At 35.1% G+C, this 18,850-nt stretch overlaps 2 protein-coding genes across 5 annotated transcripts; one reads left to right on the forward strand and one right to left on the reverse strand.

The window, feature by feature from the left end:
* Nucleotides 1-5,181: 5,181 nt before the first annotated feature.
* pcgf1 (polycomb group ring finger 1) lies at nt 5,182-11,420 on the forward strand. 4 transcript variants are annotated; one of them, XM_073854537.1, is made up of 9 exons: nt 5,182-5,338; nt 9,147-9,260; nt 9,560-9,704; nt 9,786-9,857; nt 9,949-10,054; nt 10,252-10,294; nt 10,449-10,535; nt 10,754-10,834; nt 11,247-11,420. In XM_073854537.1, exons 1-9 carry the CDS (start codon nt 5,252-5,254, stop codon nt 11,295-11,297), a joined length of 786 nt encoding a protein of 261 aa, XP_073710638.1. In that variant the 5' UTR covers nt 5,182-5,251; the 3' UTR covers nt 11,298-11,420. The 4 variants fall into 4 exon arrangements, with proteins under 4 accessions (XP_073710638.1, XP_073710639.1, XP_073710641.1 ...); XM_073854538.1 differs by having other exon boundaries at nt 9,147-9,252; nt 9,552-9,704; XM_073854540.1 differs by lacking the exon at nt 5,182-5,338 and adding an exon at nt 5,351-5,484 and having other exon boundaries at nt 9,147-9,252; nt 9,552-9,704.
* A 2,171-nt stretch (nt 11,421-13,591) lies between these two features.
* lbx2 (ladybird homeobox 2) lies at nt 13,592-16,955 on the reverse strand. Its single transcript, XM_055178981.2, has 2 exons — nt 15,700-16,955; nt 13,592-14,730 (listed from the first exon to the last, which is right to left on the reverse strand). The coding sequence occupies exons 1-2, from the start codon at nt 16,025-16,027 to the stop codon at nt 14,285-14,287; spliced, it is 774 nt and encodes a 257-aa protein (XP_055034956.1). The 5' UTR covers nt 16,028-16,955; the 3' UTR covers nt 13,592-14,284.
* Nucleotides 16,956-18,850: the final 1,895 nt, after the last annotated feature.

Consider the following 18,850-nt stretch of genomic DNA (forward strand, 5'->3'; position numbering starts at 1 on the left):
GTCATGTCTGTTTGTCAGTTCAGTTATCCGGGTCACAGGACTATAACCTCAATCCTCTTTCCCTATTCAAAAGAGTGCAGATTATAGGAGCTGATGGAACCACAAACCTAAACATGTAAAAACACGTAGATAATTGGTGTTAGCAGTTTTAAAGTTTTATAAGCAGTCATTTTGTTAGGTCATGGGTTCGAACCCATGAAACACACACAATGATAAATGCATAAATTAAGTGCAATAAATTGCTTTGGATGAAAGTGTCTGCCTAAAGCATAAAATAAAATTATTTTTTTTGTAATAAAAAATATAAAAATATGAAATGAAAATCTTAAAAATAGGGGCGGTTTCCCGGACAGGGATTAGACTAGTCCTAGACTAAAATAAATATTAGAGCTGTCCAAACTAAAAACAACTTGCAATGACATATCTTAAAATACATCAGTGCCCTTTGTTTTGCCTCAAAATGCACACAAGTAATGTTTTTTAGGCATGTTTGTTAAAACTAGTTATATTTCCTAATCAAACTAAGGCTTAGTCCTGTCTTAAACTAATCCCAGTCTGGGAAACTATCTCATAGTGCATCATTTTTGCATCCATTTTTTAAATGCAATTGCTTAAAATTTCAAGTTTAATTTACTAAAAAAGTAGATGCAAAAGTGATGCACTATATTTTTAAGTAAATCCAACGTACACATTTTTACAGTGAAACGTTATGCGTAACAAAACGTTGTAAATAAGAATAGCAAATATCAGTTGCCATCAGACAGAATTACTACTACATTTATAATTACTATTATACTACTGATTAAAGCAATAATCCATGCAGTGAGCTACAGAAATTTTACCATGGTAAATCCTCTTATGAAACAACAACAACATCAGAAAAAGATTATGTAAACAAACATACATAATATAAAAAATGCATAATAAATTTGCAATAATTGTAAGCCGTATATATATATTATTTGATGCATTAATGTTGAATTTAACTGATTTGCAGTCACAGGTGTGTAATATGTAATCTATAAAAATGTATTTAAAGGGACATTTTACAAAACTTTTTAAAAGATGTCAAAAAAAAGTATGTATATGAAGTTCTAGCTCAAAATAGCATATATATAATTTCTTAGAACATGTTCAAATTGCCACTTTGTAGGTGTGAGAAAAAAAAGTGCTGTTTTTGGTGTGTCCTTTTAAATGCAAATGAGCTGTTCTCTGCAGTGCTGTGGTTGGATAATGCAGATTAAAGGGCGGTATTATCCCATTTCGAAATCACAAGGGTAGCCAAATTTCAATGACCTATTTTTCCCATGCTTGCAGAGAATGGTACCAAAACTAACTTACTGGGTTGATCTTTTTCACATTTTCTAGGTAGCACTGGGGACACAATTAAAGCACTTAAACATGAAAAAAGTCAGATTTTCGTGATATGTCCCCTTTAAGCTTGTTCGACCATGAATGTAAACTATTCATTTTAGAAAATAACAATAAAACAATCGAGACATAGCCCTCTTGTTCCCGTAAGAGATTTTTGTTGTGTTTTGGGCTGTCGTCAGCACCCTGACTGGTTGGGGTTATCTTCATTAGCTTGCCACTTGGCAGCTAATTGTTGGAGCAAGCGAATACAAAAAGCTTGGTGTCCGTCCCTACATGCTCTGATTGCTCTGGGACAGGGGGAGGCAAAAGTCTGTGTGCCCCAACTAGAGGGCCTCACGCTGGCATGACTTGGCAAGCAAACCCCCCGCCCCTGTGTGCTTGTTTGTGTGGTTGTTTTGGGAGTTCTGGGTGAACAGGTCTAAGCGAAGGGCACTGAAATAAACATGACAGTCTTTCCTTTTCTCTTTTTGTTATTTTTTCCCAATGGTAGAAATCTCTTAATGCATGAATGTTTGTTGAAACCATTTGGGTTTTAAATTTTGTATTAAGATACTTAATTTTCATTAAAGAAAAATGGCTTCAATAAAAAACACTTCACAGCCTTACATACCGCAGTACACATTTTGGACTCATCCTTTGTGGGTTTTACACGTCTTTTGTTAGCAGTACAGTGAAGCAGGTTTTATGTGAATCAATGAGATGGATTGTTTCCACTTATCAAGATCTGGCTTCATATCAGGAAGAAGACGGTCAGCATTCGCTATTGCTTTAGTAAAACATATTCTGCTTCTCCCTCACATAAATAAATCTCAACAAGAAACATATTGTCTCATCCTGCGAATTTGCTGACATGTTTTTATTAGGGCTGTCAAAAGATTAATTGCGATTAATCGCATCCAACATAAAAGTTTGTGTTTACATAGCATATGTGTGTGTACTGTGTATAAATATTATGTATATATAAATACACACACATTCATGTTTATATTTAAGAAATATTTGCATTTAAATGCTGTATATACATTTCTATAATTTATATTATATATAAATATAAATATTTTATATATAAATATAACATTTTTTTCTTAAATATATACATGATTGGGTGTGTTTTTATATATAAATAATAATTATACACAGTACACACACATATGTTATGTAAACACAAACTTTTATTTTGGATGCGATTAATCGCGATTAATCTTTTGACAGCCCTAGTTTTTATTAAAACTTCTGTAAAATATCTCACTCAGAACTGAATATTGTCCAATAAAGATGACTCTATTAGTTATCTTTTCCACTTTGAGTGGTTAAATAATCAGACAGTCATCCTGTTTTAAATACTAGGAAGAGAGAGAGAGAGCAAAGGACTTGATAAGTATCTATGCTAAAGGCAAAAAGAGAAGGTGTTATTATCCATAAACAGTCTTAAATGTGGTTAAAATGTATAACAAGGTGTGTCAAAGTGTTGGCATCTCTCTTTTCTATTTGATATGTTTTCTTAGAATCACCCATGTATGCGATGTCAGATGCTGTCAGTCAAATATGCAATGATCCCATTTGACATCTATGATAAAACAGTGTCATAGTCGTGTGAATTTCTCCAGTTACTTGCAGGTTAAACACTGCTTTATTCAGGTTTAGTGACAGTTATGATGAGACTTTGTTTCTTTTGGGCAAAGTGCACATCCAGTCCAAACCAAAAATAGGATTAATTCTAATAGGTTTCGACAGGTAGGGTAAAAAAGACCACCTGTGAGACAGCATTAGTTAAAATAAGAAAAAACAATGAGTGGCACAGGCACATAAATGCACTTTGTTTAAAATATTTTTATTTAAGAAATTTTCGGCTTTGACCTTAAAAAGTTTTACTAAATATTTTATGTTTATGTGTTGTTTAAACCAAATTAGACACAAAAATGCTCTCTCAGGCAAATGTTGCAATAAAGCAATAATTATTTACTACATTCGTGTGAACGGCGACATCTCGTGGCCACCATACAACATTGCATTTTAGCATGTAAAATTGTTTTGTAAAATCTGTATGTTCTGGATTAAATAGCTTATATGTTAACCCTATCGACAATAATTTACCACAATTACTTTTAATTCTTAGCATAATTTGTATTTTTTATCATTTAATAATACAAATATCATGATTAAAATGTTAAACAAAGGTAAGGTTGAGGTATTAATGTGTATGTGATACATAGAAAATTGTAAAATGCTTGAAGCGTCATATAGCCACTGAAGTATATTTTAGTAGCCTGTTCACTACAGTTTGTTGAAGTATACTATAGTATGTTGTAGTATTTATTAACAGTGTTGTGTGTAGTTAACAAGTAATTAGTTATTGTAATTTAATTACTTTTCCCATGAAAAAGTAAAGTAAGGGATTATGTTAGTTTAAAGATGCATTCTAACGTTAAGTATAATGTTAAAATGCATGTTTTTATGTATCCTTCTCATTTTAAATACTTTGATAAGTTAATAAGAATAATGGTAACACTCGTGTGTATTTTCCAGTTCTCACTATTAACTGGTTGGTTATTAGGCAAGGCAAGGCAAGTTTATTTGTATAGCACATTTCATACACAGAGGTCATTCAAAGTGCTTTACATAGAAATGAGAAAACAATATAAGAGAAAAAAGTATGTAAAAAAAATCAATATTACTGAGATATTGGCTGTTTATTCATACTTAAGCACATAGTAATGCCTGATTCTGCAAAACCTTATACTACATCCTTAACCTAATTCCTACCAATACTTAAACCTAACAACTACTTTACTAAGTAAGCAGAAATTAGGACTACATTGAGGCAAAATTAGTTAAAAGTTAGTAAATACTGAGAATTGGACCATAAAAAGTGTGAATCATTTATGTTTATATGACTTATTCAAGCCATTTCAAGCCTATTTTTGTATCATTTATAGGATTTAGAAAGTAGGCTAATTAGTAATAAGTAATTTAATACTTTTTGGAGAGAGTAATTTGTACAGTAATCTATTTACATGATTAGTAACTAATAATTAATTTCTTTTTTGAGTAACTTACCAACACTTAGTAAATTCCCAAATTGTTGTAAACACTGTAGTTATTTACTATTTACTATGATAATACTCAAAAATAATACAGTTTCTAGAAATGTTAATACAATACACGAATTATTAGTTTTTAACTAGTTCCCCGCCATTGACGAGTTATAATGACGAGTTTTTACGGTAATCAATAATACCTATTATCCACTAGATGGCGCTCTTACCCAATTTATAAAAACTGAAGCAAAAACTAATTTAATTAATTTTAAATTAATTAATTTACTTTTAATTATTCTGTAGCCTATATATTTTGATAATCGTTCTGAATTTGATTTCAAACAAAATTCCTTTACAAAAATACAATTATTTTAGCTTTTTTTGCTCACAATTTGGTATGTTTGAAAAAACCTACAGATGTTTAAAAGGTTATTAAAAGAGAACAAATGAAAATAGGATGAAACGTTTTTCCCCCATTTTGTTTGTTTGTTTGAAAGCAGATGGTCTGTTCTTTCATTTCATATATATATTTATAGAAGAACATTTTCCTGGAAGGCACTTTGTGAAACTGGCAGGCAACTTTTAAAAAAAGCTGGCGGGGATGAGTTAAAAAAATAATTTATTATCATTCACACAGAAACATTACTGATACCACTATATACAGCCAAATTTAACTACTTAGATGGGAATAATGCTTGAAATTAAGGACATATATTTGACTGAGAAAGTGAGAGTCTGAAAGTGTGTGTATGCGTGCGTGTGTGCGCGCGCTCCCCCGTCTCTCACCAACCGAGCTCACCCACTCTCCCGTTACCCGGAAGTATGCAGAATTCCCAAAGATGGCGGAGCAAGGTCCGATGGCGATAGCTATGCGGCTAAGAAATCAGCTACAGAACGTCTATAAACTCGACCCGTTGAGGAACGAGGTGAGTAAACCGAGCGCAAAGCGATGTAAGGTCGAGACTTCATCCGCGCGCTTCCCGCGGGTTATAAAAACTCGCGTGTGAGGGCTGATCGGTGGCGCGAGAACCAAGAGATGGAGCGCGAGACCGAGTGGCGCATCTGCGCAGGCGTGAGTGTTGCGATCCGCTGCGTGCAGCTGTTGTGTTTTTGTTCTCCCCGCCGATGATTTTCTTGTCAAATCTGAGGCACTGTAATCTGCTGCTATTCTAGTCTTTACCCTCCAAAACGCAATTCACGTATCGTGCGAACTGTTTTGTTTTGTCCCGTCTGCGCAGCTTCACTATAACGGTGGTCGTCCACGGCACGCCGCGTGATATCCCGCATGCTTGTAAATAAGCGCTGGCCCTGAACAAGTGCATCATTATGAGCAGTGCGCATGCATTGTTGGTGACATTGTTGAGCATGAATTTCAAAGGATCGTAACTTCAGTCACGGTACATGATGATATGACGTACCTCGACACGGAGCTTTTGGATCATTTAGTGGCTTTATTACACGACTTCGTCGTCAAACAATCGTAACTGTGGTTCTTGTTAACCAATTCATTACTCCCCATATACAGTCAGGTCTATTTAGCCAATAGCAGGCTTGTTCACAGAGATGACACCTGACTCTGTCCCGCTACGGTCAAGTTCATTGTATCAGTTCCGTAGTATCGAAGCTCGATCCTATGACGTTTGCGCTCTATACAAATATCACGTGCTCTCAAAAGGATGCTGCTGTTTGTGTGGAGCCCCAACATACCTGCAAAACTTTAAAATCTAGTTCCCATTGAACAAGCACTTGATTCGTGTATAAAAGGGAATGCATGGCGTATCAATTCTTGATAAATATGGCATTGCGTTCTTTATCATTATTGCCAAATCGCCATGTGTTCTTTGTGCGTTTCAATGATTAATATAGTTTATTGGTGGTTGTTTTATGGTTAATTTTATAATTCCAGCTACATTTGCTGTCGACACTCATTGTTATGGATCACAAGATGTTACAGGCCATAACAATATAATATTTACTGTTAAAAGTGACTTGTAGGGGTTCCTGTTGTCTGAATTACTGTAACTGTCAACCTTCCTTAGTTTCAGTGTTGACATTATGACAGTGATCCATAACAATGAGTGCCAAATCATTAAAAACCCCATAAATAATTAAAAATAAATCTTTTTAAAAAAGCTAAAAAAAATACTTTGGACACCTGCAATTATATAATCACCCATATGCAGTAATCCAGGGCATCATCCACCTGTTTCAAGCATAGACCGTATTCACACTTCGTTTACATGCAACCAAATAATTTGTTTGTAATCGTATTGATGGCTCAATTGAAAAGTGTTCATGTAAATACCTTAATCAATACAATTGAGGTCGATCAGATGCAAATTTCAATCGTATTGAAAGAGGTGGTGTAGTCCAATCTGTTATCCGACCATCAGGAGAAAAGTGAGCATGTCAACACGTAAATCATAGTGTTTTCTCAATAAAATAGAATTGTGCCTTTTGAAAACTTCATTACCTTTATCTGAAAACTTCTTAAGAACAACTTTCTCCAACGCAGCTTTGACTTTTTTCAAGAGAAAGCGTGAACTCAATGAGAGATGCTGCCCGGAGCATGGTGTTTCCAAGTCCTCACCTTTTTTCAAGTTTAGATTTGGGCTACTGTTTAAACTCTTTCCACCAGTTGTTTTTTTTCTGCGTGTTAAAGATGAAAGGATTTCGTTGATTAGTTATTATTTGGGCTGGAATAGTCATTGGGATGCTTTTGGGCTAGTTTTGAATGTGCATGAGGACGGTTTTGATACGCGAATCTGGCAAACCTGGCTGTGCGCTTGCGTAGACATAGTGTGTACATGTAAACAAACATTTTAGTCAGATTGCAATGTTTCGGATGCATGTAAGCTGTATTGTCATAACCTTCAATCGGAAAGGCGCTCTCTGTTTATATTTCAAACACGCTGCCTTTCAAGTGTGTCCGAAAGTCTTTCTCTGAGCTGCCTTCATGCCTCCGAAATCATTTCCTCATGAGGCAGCAAGGCAACGAGTCACTGCCTTGAGCTTCTGTCAAATCGGATATGCACCAAAATTGGATTTGGACTGACAGTGTGAACCAGGTAATAGTGTAGTGCAGTAGTTCGCAAAGTGTACAATCACCTTGTGTAGGGTGGAGCCCCCCAAATAAAACAATCTCAAACTTAATTAAACGAATCATTAAGAGGCGGTTTCCCGGTCAGGGATTAGACTTATCCTAGACTAAAAAATGTTTAAGAGCTGTCCAAACTGAAAACATCTTGCACGGAGATATCTTAAAATACATCAGTACCCTTTGTTTTGCCTCAAAATGCACACAAGTAATGTTTTTGGTAAGGCAACATGCTTTTGATGTTAAAACTAGTTTTGTTTCCTAATTAAACTAAAGCCTAGTCTTGGTTTAAGCTAATCTCTATCCTGGAAACCACCCCTTAATAAGACAAGTTAGTGCTGTTGGCTAGTAGTCTTACTTTTCTGAGGTTTAATTGCACAAAAATGTATGATTAATTGGTGTATTTTATAAAATGTCATAAAAATGGGCCTCCCTGGCACCATCTCACACTCGCTCACCCCACAGTTTGAGAACCACTGGTGTAGTGGTACAGTTTCATTTTACATGTTAGGTTTCCTGGGAAAATCTAAGGAGTAGGCATGATAGTAATGGTTCTTCTTCCCACTGGGCATGCAACTATTAACTTAACTCTTTCCCCGCCATTGACAAGGTATATCGGCAATTAAGAGAAAACATTTGCATAAAAACGTGTTCCTGATGATTTTTTTATGTTAATCTGCAATACCGCGATTATCCACTAGTTGTCACCTACCCAATTTATGAAAAACTGAAGCCAAAACGTTATTTACTCATTTTAAACTCTGTGTATGTTTTGATAATCGTTCTGAATCTGATCTCAAAATTCCTTCACAAAAATGCTTATGGCTAAAAAAAATTATTTTTAAAGAAAAATACCCATATTTAAGAGTTTAAAATATAGATAGGATGAAACGTTTTTTTTTCCCGTTTTGTTTGTTTGAAAGCAAAAAGGTTTTTTTCATTTGATGTGTTTGTATGTTTATATATTTTTAGAAGAAAAATTTCCTGGAAGGCATTTTTGTGAAAATCACAAAAAATGCTGGCGGGAAATTAGTTAACTCATTCACCGCCAGCCTTTTTGAGAAAAGTTGCCCACCTGCATTTTTGTGATTTTAACAAAATTTTCACAAAATTCCTTGCAGGAAAAAATATTTTCTATAAATATATAAACATACAAATTATATCAAATTAAAGAACACACCCTCTGCTTTCAAACAAACAATAAACAAACAAACAAACAAAATGGGGCAAAAACGTTTCATTATATATTTACTTTTTCTACTTAATTTACCACTGAAATATGGATATTTCTCTTCAAAAATACAACATTTTGAGCAAAAAGCTTAAAAAATTGTGTTTTTGTAAAGAAATTTATGTTAGAGATCAGACTCAGAATGACTATCAAACATAAACGCAGTTAAAATAAATCATTAGCTTTTTTTTAACTTCCGTTTTTGATAAATTCGTTTTGGCGCCATCTGGTGGATAAAAGCGGTATTACACTTTCACTTTGAAATTCGTCCAGAAAGGCACATTTATTAGTTAAATATGAACTCATAAATGACGAGATAACTCGTCAATGGCGGTGAATGAGTTAATAGTACTATTGTAATCTTACATGTTTATTCTGATATCCTTCCATCTATTTGTAATTGCAGGAAGAAGTCAAAATAAAAATAAAGGACCTAAATGAACACATCGTGTGCTATCTTTGTGCCGGATACTTTATTGACGCAACCACCATCACGGAATGTCTTCATACATTCTGTAAGTTTCATACAACTGTATCTCAATGCCAAAATAATTCAGACCTTATGCAGATTTAATTTTCCATATTTGCATTTAGGCATATAGCAGACACATTTAGCCATTTATTCAAAAGCATTTGTAGAAAAAACAGACTATATACTTAAAAGAGTAGTCCACTTTAAGGATGGGGTCAATTGACTTTTCATAGTAGGAAAAAATACTATGGTAAGTCAATGGGCCCCATCTATAAAGTAGACTACTCTTTTAATTTGTGAATAGCTACTAAATTAATACGTTCTTTCGTTTCCCTGCAGTCTGTAAAAGTTGCATTGTGAAATATCTGCAGACCAGCAAGTATTGCCCAATGTGTAACATCAAAATACACGAAACGCAGCCGCTTCTGAATCTGAAGCTGGATAGAGTCATGCAGGACATCGTTTACAAACTGGTCCCAGGTCTACAAGAGAGTAAGTGCAGTTAACAGGATTATTAAAACTTGTGTATTAAATTGTGCTCCTGTCAGTCTGGTTAAATATTCGTCTTTTCAGGCGAAGACAAAAGAATTAAAGAATTTTATCAGTCACGGGGTCTTGAGCGCATCATACAGCCGTCTGGAGAAGGTAAACAACATCTAACACTGGCATCGCATATCTCGATCGCTTGCATGATTTGGGACAGTTGTGTGAATGTTTATGTTTGTGTTTTCTATAGATTCACTTCCAGATAATACAGGATTACCCTACACAAGCTTTGATCACTCTAAAGCTCATTTCTACAGATACGATGAGCAGGTCTCTCTCTGTTTGGAAAGGCTAAGGTAAGGCGGCATTAAGATTTTTAAGTTGAGGTCATCACTGAAAATTGATCAGATTATAAGATTTTAGTTAATTTTGCCAGTTAGAAAAACTAATGTATTAAGTTTCTTTTGCTTTGGGTACATAATGTCTTTGCTTTTGAAGTGTTTTTTTTTTTTTTGAGTCTTAATGCAGATTTTTTTTTCTTCTATTTTGACAGCTCGCCATTCTCTGGAAAAGACAAAAATAGATTAACTTTACAAGTAAGACAACAGAATGGAAAGAATAAGTGAATGAAATTTATTAGTGTTGTAATTAATGCAAGATTATATCAACAAAAAAATCATTATTTAAATAAATTTTTTTAAATACTGAATAAAAGAAAAATCTGAATAATTTTTTCTTGTGTTTCCGCAGCAGAAATTTGTGCGTTGTTCGGTCAGGACTGAAGTTCGGCACCTGAGGAAGGTGTTATGTCATCGCCTTAAAGTAGAAAAACATCAGGTCTGATATTATATATACAGTATATAAAACTTTAAATGGCATACTTTCATTGTATTTTAGTAATGCACTATGTGGTGTTTATGTCTGCGATAAAACGTTAAGTTAAATCGAATGACAAGCTAGAAAAAAATAATTTAATAATGCAATTCTGTTTGAATTGAACTAAACCCCTTATTGTCTAATCTTGTCTTCATTGTGTGGTCTTTGTTGTACTTCAGGTCCAGATGTTATTCAATAACGAATCCCTCCCAGATCACATGACCATGAAGCGTCTGTGGCTTTCTCACTGGTTTGGAAAGGTATTGCAGTCTAATGTGTCTCCAGCTAATTTCATACTGCATTCTTTCACACCATCAGCCTGTTAGTTTTCCCTTAAGGTGGGATCTTCATTTCTCTAGCACACTAGCGATTTACAGTGCAATATTTCACGCGCTGAAAGACACTTCTCTGAGGAATCGCAGGCAGATTTAAGATTTATTAGGACTTGGAAAAGCCATATGCCTGTTGTCGCCTTGTGGTCTGTAAAATGGAATTGAAGCGCTCTTCTCCATATTGCCTTATGCAGAGTCTCGCTCGGGTTTGTGGGATGTCAAAGTATTGTGAAAAGTTATAGGTCTATGTCTCGTTTGTTCTAAAATGTCCCTTTTAGTCACAAAATGCTAATCTGATGTTCTTTTGGTGATATTTATTTCTCGTTTTCCTCTCTTTCAGGCACAACCATTGGTGCTCCATTACGCCATAAAGGACAAGCGAGCAAGATAGGATTGTGTTTAAATATTGGGTGTAAATATTTTGTATTTCACATATTATATTTTAATAGCTTTCTGTGCATATATACTTATTTTTTTGTTTTGTATTTTTGAAAATAAATTTTAAGTGGTAAAATTGTTTGTATGTTATTTTCAAATTAATAATAATATAATCATGTGAACAAAAATAATGGCTAGCCTCTCCATAGGGTGAATATTTATTTAAAAATACATATAATACATTTTTTTATTTTATTTTGTACGCTCGAAAAATGTATGTGCGAAAGTCGAACACATGAGGGCAGTGTTGCTATTTAAAAAGCACCACCAATTTAAATCCTTTACCATTGACTCTATAAAAGCAGTATAATCTCTTAGACGATATAGTATTGAACTCGAAAGATGTAATTAAAAATGTAGCCATTGTGTGTTTAGTCATGCAACGTAAACATCATGCTAGTATTAATCCCAACTTAGATCAAATTAAGTGAAAATATCATCTATTTAAAAACACACACAAAAAAAGTCACACGATCATCTACACTGATCAGATGGTCTGTTAGTTAGTTAGTTTGTTAATTTAATTTTGGTACGTATTAAACAGTACAAAATAAGTTTTGGTAGCTGAATTAGGTGTCTTGGTTTTAATAGGCATTCAATTATTTTCTTGTTGTTCACATTGTCTATGATTTTATTGATCCAATATCGGTATAGTTTTTTTTTTGTAATGAAATTTAAGTATTAGTATTACTACATTTTAGAAATTTATGTACAAAAGTAAAGTTACTCTTTAGTTTAAAATTGCATATTAGTACAGTATAGAATAATTCTATTTTGTAGCAAAAATAAGCCAAAAACTACTTTTTTTTATTAAATTTAATTTCGTAAAGAAAACGAAATAATTTTAACAATGCAAATATTATAAATCTTCGTCTGTACAGACGTAATATACTTATTTCAAACTAATTTTCTTGGCTTTAAAAATTCACAATATAAAAGGTAACATTAAAAGAAACTGGTTTGTGATTTAAAACGATAAAATAACTAAATTATAATGATAATAAAATGTTTGATAAATTCCATTTATTAGTGATTGTTTTATAAATTCCATATATTATCCATTGTGTTTAAATACATTTTAAAAATAAATTATAATAATGGCAAAAAATGGTTGTCTTTTAGTGAGGGCTGTGCTGTAAGTAAAATAAAATATATTTTTTGTGCTTTAACTATATGCTGCAAAACATTCCGCAAATTCGTCCATGCACATCTTATGAACTACTTTAAACCGCATTTTTAAATAAATATGACATGTTTCGATTTGTGAATCATTTCTTAAACTGTGGAATTGTTTTCCGGTCTGTTATCGTTAACTAATATTTTCCAAAATATTCAGACTAACCCAGAGAAGACGTAGTGGTCAAAATGTTGCATATACATACACATTAAACACCACTAATCTCGATTCTCAGCAAACCAGGTAACATTTAGAGCTATCGTACAGACTTCATCCACTGCACTGTTCTGCAAAAACACAAATATCTGCTGTGTCTAAAGAGGTCTGAGAACTCCAGCTCTCCAGAAACGCAGTCCACAATGCGGTTGTAAAAATCTGCTTGACTTTTCAACCCCAACTATTCCAAGCGATTAGGCCAATTGTACTTCAATCTTCTCTCTGTCCCCAAAGTGCTGCTTGATCTGCTCACAACTGACACAAATGGGCCGAAAGAAATTCGGCAGACGGGGCAGCCGGACAACCAGGATGCAACAATTCTTCCCATTTCCACCGGCTTCCTATTGAGATTTATTCATTAGGAACCTCATGCAAATCGACTGCTATTCATGGGCGTTTTTAACACACGCATTTAAAGGGAGCACAGATGCGGGGCTTTTATTCGGGCTCGGCCGACTGAAACTGTTAATGCGCACTCAAAGGCGGGTTAACCTAATCAATCATGTTGACTAGTTTGTGTTGGAGAAGATTCATAAACCATATGGCGCGAGGGGAAAGCAAGCTTTAGGTTGTCTTCGTGACAACTGTTTTGTGAAGAGCGCGTGAGGGGGGAGCCCTGTTCAATTGTCCTAATTAAGCTTCAAGCACTTAACACACACAAACACTCTTAACACACACAATGAACCAGAGAAAGCGATGCGTAAAAGTGCACTGGCTCTATAAGCTGTTTAACTTCACGAAAGCGTGCCATACAAATATGCAGTATGATTTTGCATCAAGCATGAGAATTTTGAAACCAAACCTGAATATTTTGATTTCGATATCAATTCAGTTCAGCATACAAATAATAATTAAAGGTCACGTCACGTCAAGAAACATTGTGAAATACATATACCCTTTATTTACATAAATGAAGATTAAATAGAATGTTACAATAAATTTAACGAGTTAGATGCATCATAACTTGTTATATATACACATCCTTGTCCTTCCATTGCTTGGGACATACACGCTCTTTTTTATAATTTGCTTATAATGCCTGCAATTATAGAAATTGTGCCAGGAATTTGAATATATAACGTAGAAATATGGGAAATGCGTCTTTACAATTGCAACGTAGAATCAGTTCGCTGAAGACTCCTCGTGTTCTGAAATTATTTATAAATATATAAATCTATTCAACTGAGAATTCAATTGAAAATCACTTTTGGCATATAGTTTTCCATAGCGGTCATAAATGTGTGATGAAACATGGGTGTAAACAATTGCACACGTTTCCCTCAAAAATCAAGTCGAGAAAGAAATAACGCTTAAAATGTACATACACATGTTGCAGTCCTGTACCATTTATCTCTAATCGTTTCTCAGATCTTACGTATTCCTTATAACCATGTCTTCAGTCTGGACATCAAAATATGGAAGTTTCACAATCCTTTCAATAAATTAAGTATAAGGGAAACTTTCCTTGCATTTCAAGTTCTTCCACAGATTCAAACGTCCGTGCAAAATGTGTGAAAAATGCCCATCTCTGAAAACAAGGGCCTGTTTTAATCGTCCACCTCGATTTCCTCGTCCTCCTCTGAAAACTCGTCTGTGGTTTGGCCTCTGGATGAGGACGGTGACTGTGGAAAGGGTCGTGGGGAAAGACTGGGCGAAATGGGCCCAGAGCCACCATGAGGGTCGTCCATATCCTCCATGGACACCAGTTTCTGCAGTGCTTGCGGTGGGATTTTCTTAAGCGACTCCACGTCCGCTTTCATCTCCTCTAGGTCTCTTTTAAGCTTGGCCCGTCGGTTCTGGAACCAGGTGATGACCTGCGCGTTGGTCAGACCCAGCTGCTGTGCGATCTGGTCTCTGTCGGCCGGTGACAGGTATTTCTGATACAAAAAGCGTTTCTCCAGCTCGTAGATCTGATGGTTTGTAAATGCTGTACGAGACTTCCGTCGTTTTTTGGACGCCTGTCTTTGGCCAAAGGAGTTAAGATGTTCGCGACCTTAGAATGGAAAGAAAAACGAAAATTGATTGTCAAAGAAAAAAGCAGGCCGAAATGCGTAAAATGCGTAACGGTAAGTCTTAATAAAATGCATGATATTATAAATATCAAAACATAATATAGCCTACCTAAATGTTTCGATAAGCAATTCACTTAAAATTAAATTAGAATAGTCCATATATTACACATGTGCATTTTAAAGTATTTCTTAATTTACCCAAACTAATGATTTGTTAAGCATAACTCGTTAAAGTTATTTTAACACGCTGTGATAGGCCGCATTTCATTTCAATCCAGATGCATAACAGCTGTTTAAGAAAAGTGGGGGGAAAGTTTTCCAAAACATCTGAACTATTGATTGCCAGGCATATTCGGAATATTTGATGTGTTAATCAAGTATCAAGCCACATAACTGCGCTAAACGTCATTACAGACGACCTCGACCAAACCAATGCGATAGTTCCGCAATGTCAACACGAACTTTTTGATGTATGACCTTTTTTAGTAAATATGTCAACTGAGCATTAATGATTTCCATTTCTTTAACGCTATTGCACCTCTCTTTTTGTCACGTGAAGCTAAAGCATGTGTGTAATTCCTAAAATAAATATAACTGTCACACACACACAATATGACGTTAAGATTTTCCACATTCAGATTTAAGTCAGAAATACGTAAACAAATAATATCTGAAAAATGTATAGCACAATGCAGGTTTCTTTACTGACAAGCCATCCGAATTTATCCTAATTTAAAATAATCATAAAAGTATATTAAAAAATGTTTTTAATATAATATTAAAATAAGTACTTGGATATACACAATAACATTCTGTCACATAAGCACACAACAGCTTCTGCTGCAACATAAACAACTGGAAAATATCACCAAACATTAATTTTACATTTATGAAAACCCATATTAATACACGCATTTAAAATCAAAACATATAAACAAGAAATATTTTACCTTCTGCCGCTTGTATAACGTTAACTTCTAGACCTTTGAATGTTTTGCTCGCTAGCTCTTCCAGGGCGCATAACGGAGAGGAGGGCGCGCTGATCCCGTTCCGAGACGCACCAGAGCCGGTCACTTTCTCCAGAACTCGCGGTGGACACAGTGCACCGACCGATTTTTTCACAGAGGGTTTATTTAAAATATCCTCAATGCTGAACGGGGTGAGAGGCTTGTTGGAGTTTGCCGGAGGTGGGAGCTGGTCCAAGGGACCCCGCCGCCTCTCCTCGCCGCTGGACTGTAAAACGGAGCCTGCCTTCATGTCTTTAGAACTGGAGGTCATCTCAGTCCCGACAAACGATTTTAAACTGAAGTCACCTAAATGTTCGTGAAGACGACCACAACAACAACTTGTTTATACATATAAAACGGTTTTATCCCTTTCTTCAAACGAACGCGTTGTTCTTCCAATGGTTCTCCAAAAGCACCATGCTTCAGGCGTCACAGACACCCGAACTTTACTCCTGTTACGCGGGTCCAATGATCTCTCCGATCTGCTCCATGAAGATCTTCACCGTGTGTAGCTGTACTTTTGGCCAGGGGGGCCACCGCATGCACGAAAATAAGCGGTGCCGAGGAGGCAAAAACAGCGAGTAACTGCTAACGAGTTCTTGTTGATTGCTTTTGCGAAGTTCAATTAGAGAAACACTACGCTACTTGCTGACCCGCTGCTCTGTCTTAAAGGGCCAGACCATAATAATGAATTGAACGCGAGAATAGGAGGAGTTACGCACTGAAGTTTAAAGAGAGGGGAGATGGCTGTGCATGTTTATGCATCTGTTGATGCATCCCACTCCCACTTAGGTCAAACCACGTGCTTCACGCGTATACTTTCCAGAAAAGGAAAGTGTGTTTTCATTAACTTAGTGCTATCTATCTATCTATCTATCTATCTATCTATCTATCTATCTATCTATCTATCTATCTATCTATCTATCTATCTATCTGCAGAAACTGAAAAGATTTGTGGCTAATTATTATAACATTGGAAGATGTGATTATTGCTGTTTTGTAGATTGTTATGACAGCATAATTTCCACACCCTTAGTCTATCGGCAGTCATTACGACCAACCACACGAGATCAGAATGCAAGGCATGTGATTTGTTCTTGTCTAATTAAATGATTTCTGTTGCCATCATTATGAAGCAAACTGGGCAAAGGAGCTAAGAAGTGTGCAACACTCACATTATATTTTAATACTTGTAGGTACAATAACAACACTGCTGTAGCCATGTTGCAAAAATCAAACACCAAAGACCAGCATTATATAATGACGGGAGTAATGGCTTGAGGGTTACGTATAAAAAAAAAAAACATTTTTATTTTGTTATTACAGTTGTTCAGAGTTAGCAGAGCTATGGGCAGAGCTCGAAACTTCAGTGTAGGATTAAGTTGAATTTCGAGACAGTAAAGCCTAAAATATTTCAATAATATTCCGGTCAGGGAACGCACATGGGTGAAAAGAAAAGCGCAGCAGCGTTTTGGCAGTCTCAGACCTGGAAACAGAAATTCAGATGATGCTCCTGAAACACAAAGCAAGCGCACCGTAATGCAGGTAAGAGAATGCATCGTGTTCTTTATTAGATCAATTATTGATGTAAGAATACTTGGAAAAAAACGTAAACCAGATAAATATTTTATCTCTTGTTTGGGCGGCCTGTTTTGTTATTATTGTTATTTTTTTGTATGTTATAATGTTTTATATGTTATGTAGTAGCCTATTTGTATATGTATTGTTCTTTTTTAAATCGTCATATTTTTCATAAAAATATGAAATAGTCTTAATTTACCTTAAATGGTTTATATATGATCACGAAGATTTTCATATAGTCTACATTACAGTTATTATTTCTGACCATTAATATACTTTTTGTAATATAAAAGAAAACATACAAAAGTTAACAAAAGATAAACACACATAAAAAACTCGCATTTGCACAGTCAAGTAAACAAACTCAATCCAAAATTCTTACACTTTCAGGTAAATAAATTTAATGTTTAATGTGTTTTTTCTTAAATCTTTTTAAGGCCTTTGACTGGTGGTAAAACACTGTCAAGTGGCGATGTTGACGTCTGATAATATTTAACAGCGTTTCGATAATCGATTAGGGTGATAGATGTGTCTCTTACACGAGTCATTGCCGATGTATGGCCAGTTCGCAGCAATTGCGCATTGTCCGTGCCAACAGCACCATATGGTGACATTCGTACAGGGACCAAAACAAGCCAAACAGCTTACGAGCAGTAAAACAGCACGACATTCTATTAGTGAAGGTCCAGAGCGGTCGACGTGTGCGACACTGAACCAAACTGAATGGATTATTTGATGGCAAATGATCAACAATGCATTAAACAAATGTATACCAAGGCTAAACAAAATATGCCAGAGAGTCTTTTCTCTGCTAATGTCACATCCTCAAAATTACAAATAGGCCTAAAGTGCATCGTATTAGTAAAAAATAAAACAACTAATAGAAAAACATTTTTAGAGGAAGATTTCACAGACATAAATGATATATTTACTAACGAAAATCGTGCGTAAATGTTGTGTAAATCGAAAACGCTACAGAAAAAAAAAACGATTAATTGAAATATAAATTAAATATAATCGCAAGAGACAATTGATACTGTGTTTAATAGCTAATAATAATTATAATAATATAGCTAATAATAATAACAAATCTTCATATTTGTCACAATGTTTCCAGTAGTTAAAATCCCCTTATCGAATTCGTCACCTCAGAATGGCAGGTCACGGGAAAGCTGCTAAAGCTATTAAATGATACATGGGTATTAGGCTAATGTAATGTGAATGGATAGGATTTCTGATAGCGAGAATGATGCCCTTCAGCGCCAACAATAGCACATTCGCATTACCCCACAGAGGGCGGGCAGAGAAACCGAAGCTGCACATGGTGTTACATTTCTCTTAAATGCGGCGAGCATTATTAGTTCTAAAGATAAGTCCAGTCATATCTCTTCTCCAAACAGGTCTGAGTGGATCTTTACGGTGTTGAGCCCAACAGTGCTAATGCGAAACGTTTTCTTTGGCCTAATTTAAACGTTAATTAGAAACAGAACACCTGACATCATCAATCATCAAG

This window comes from Misgurnus anguillicaudatus, chromosome 16 (assembly GCF_027580225.2).
Source record: "Misgurnus anguillicaudatus chromosome 16, ASM2758022v2, whole genome shotgun sequence".
NCBI lineage: Eukaryota > Metazoa > Chordata > Actinopteri > Cypriniformes > Cobitidae > Misgurnus > Misgurnus anguillicaudatus.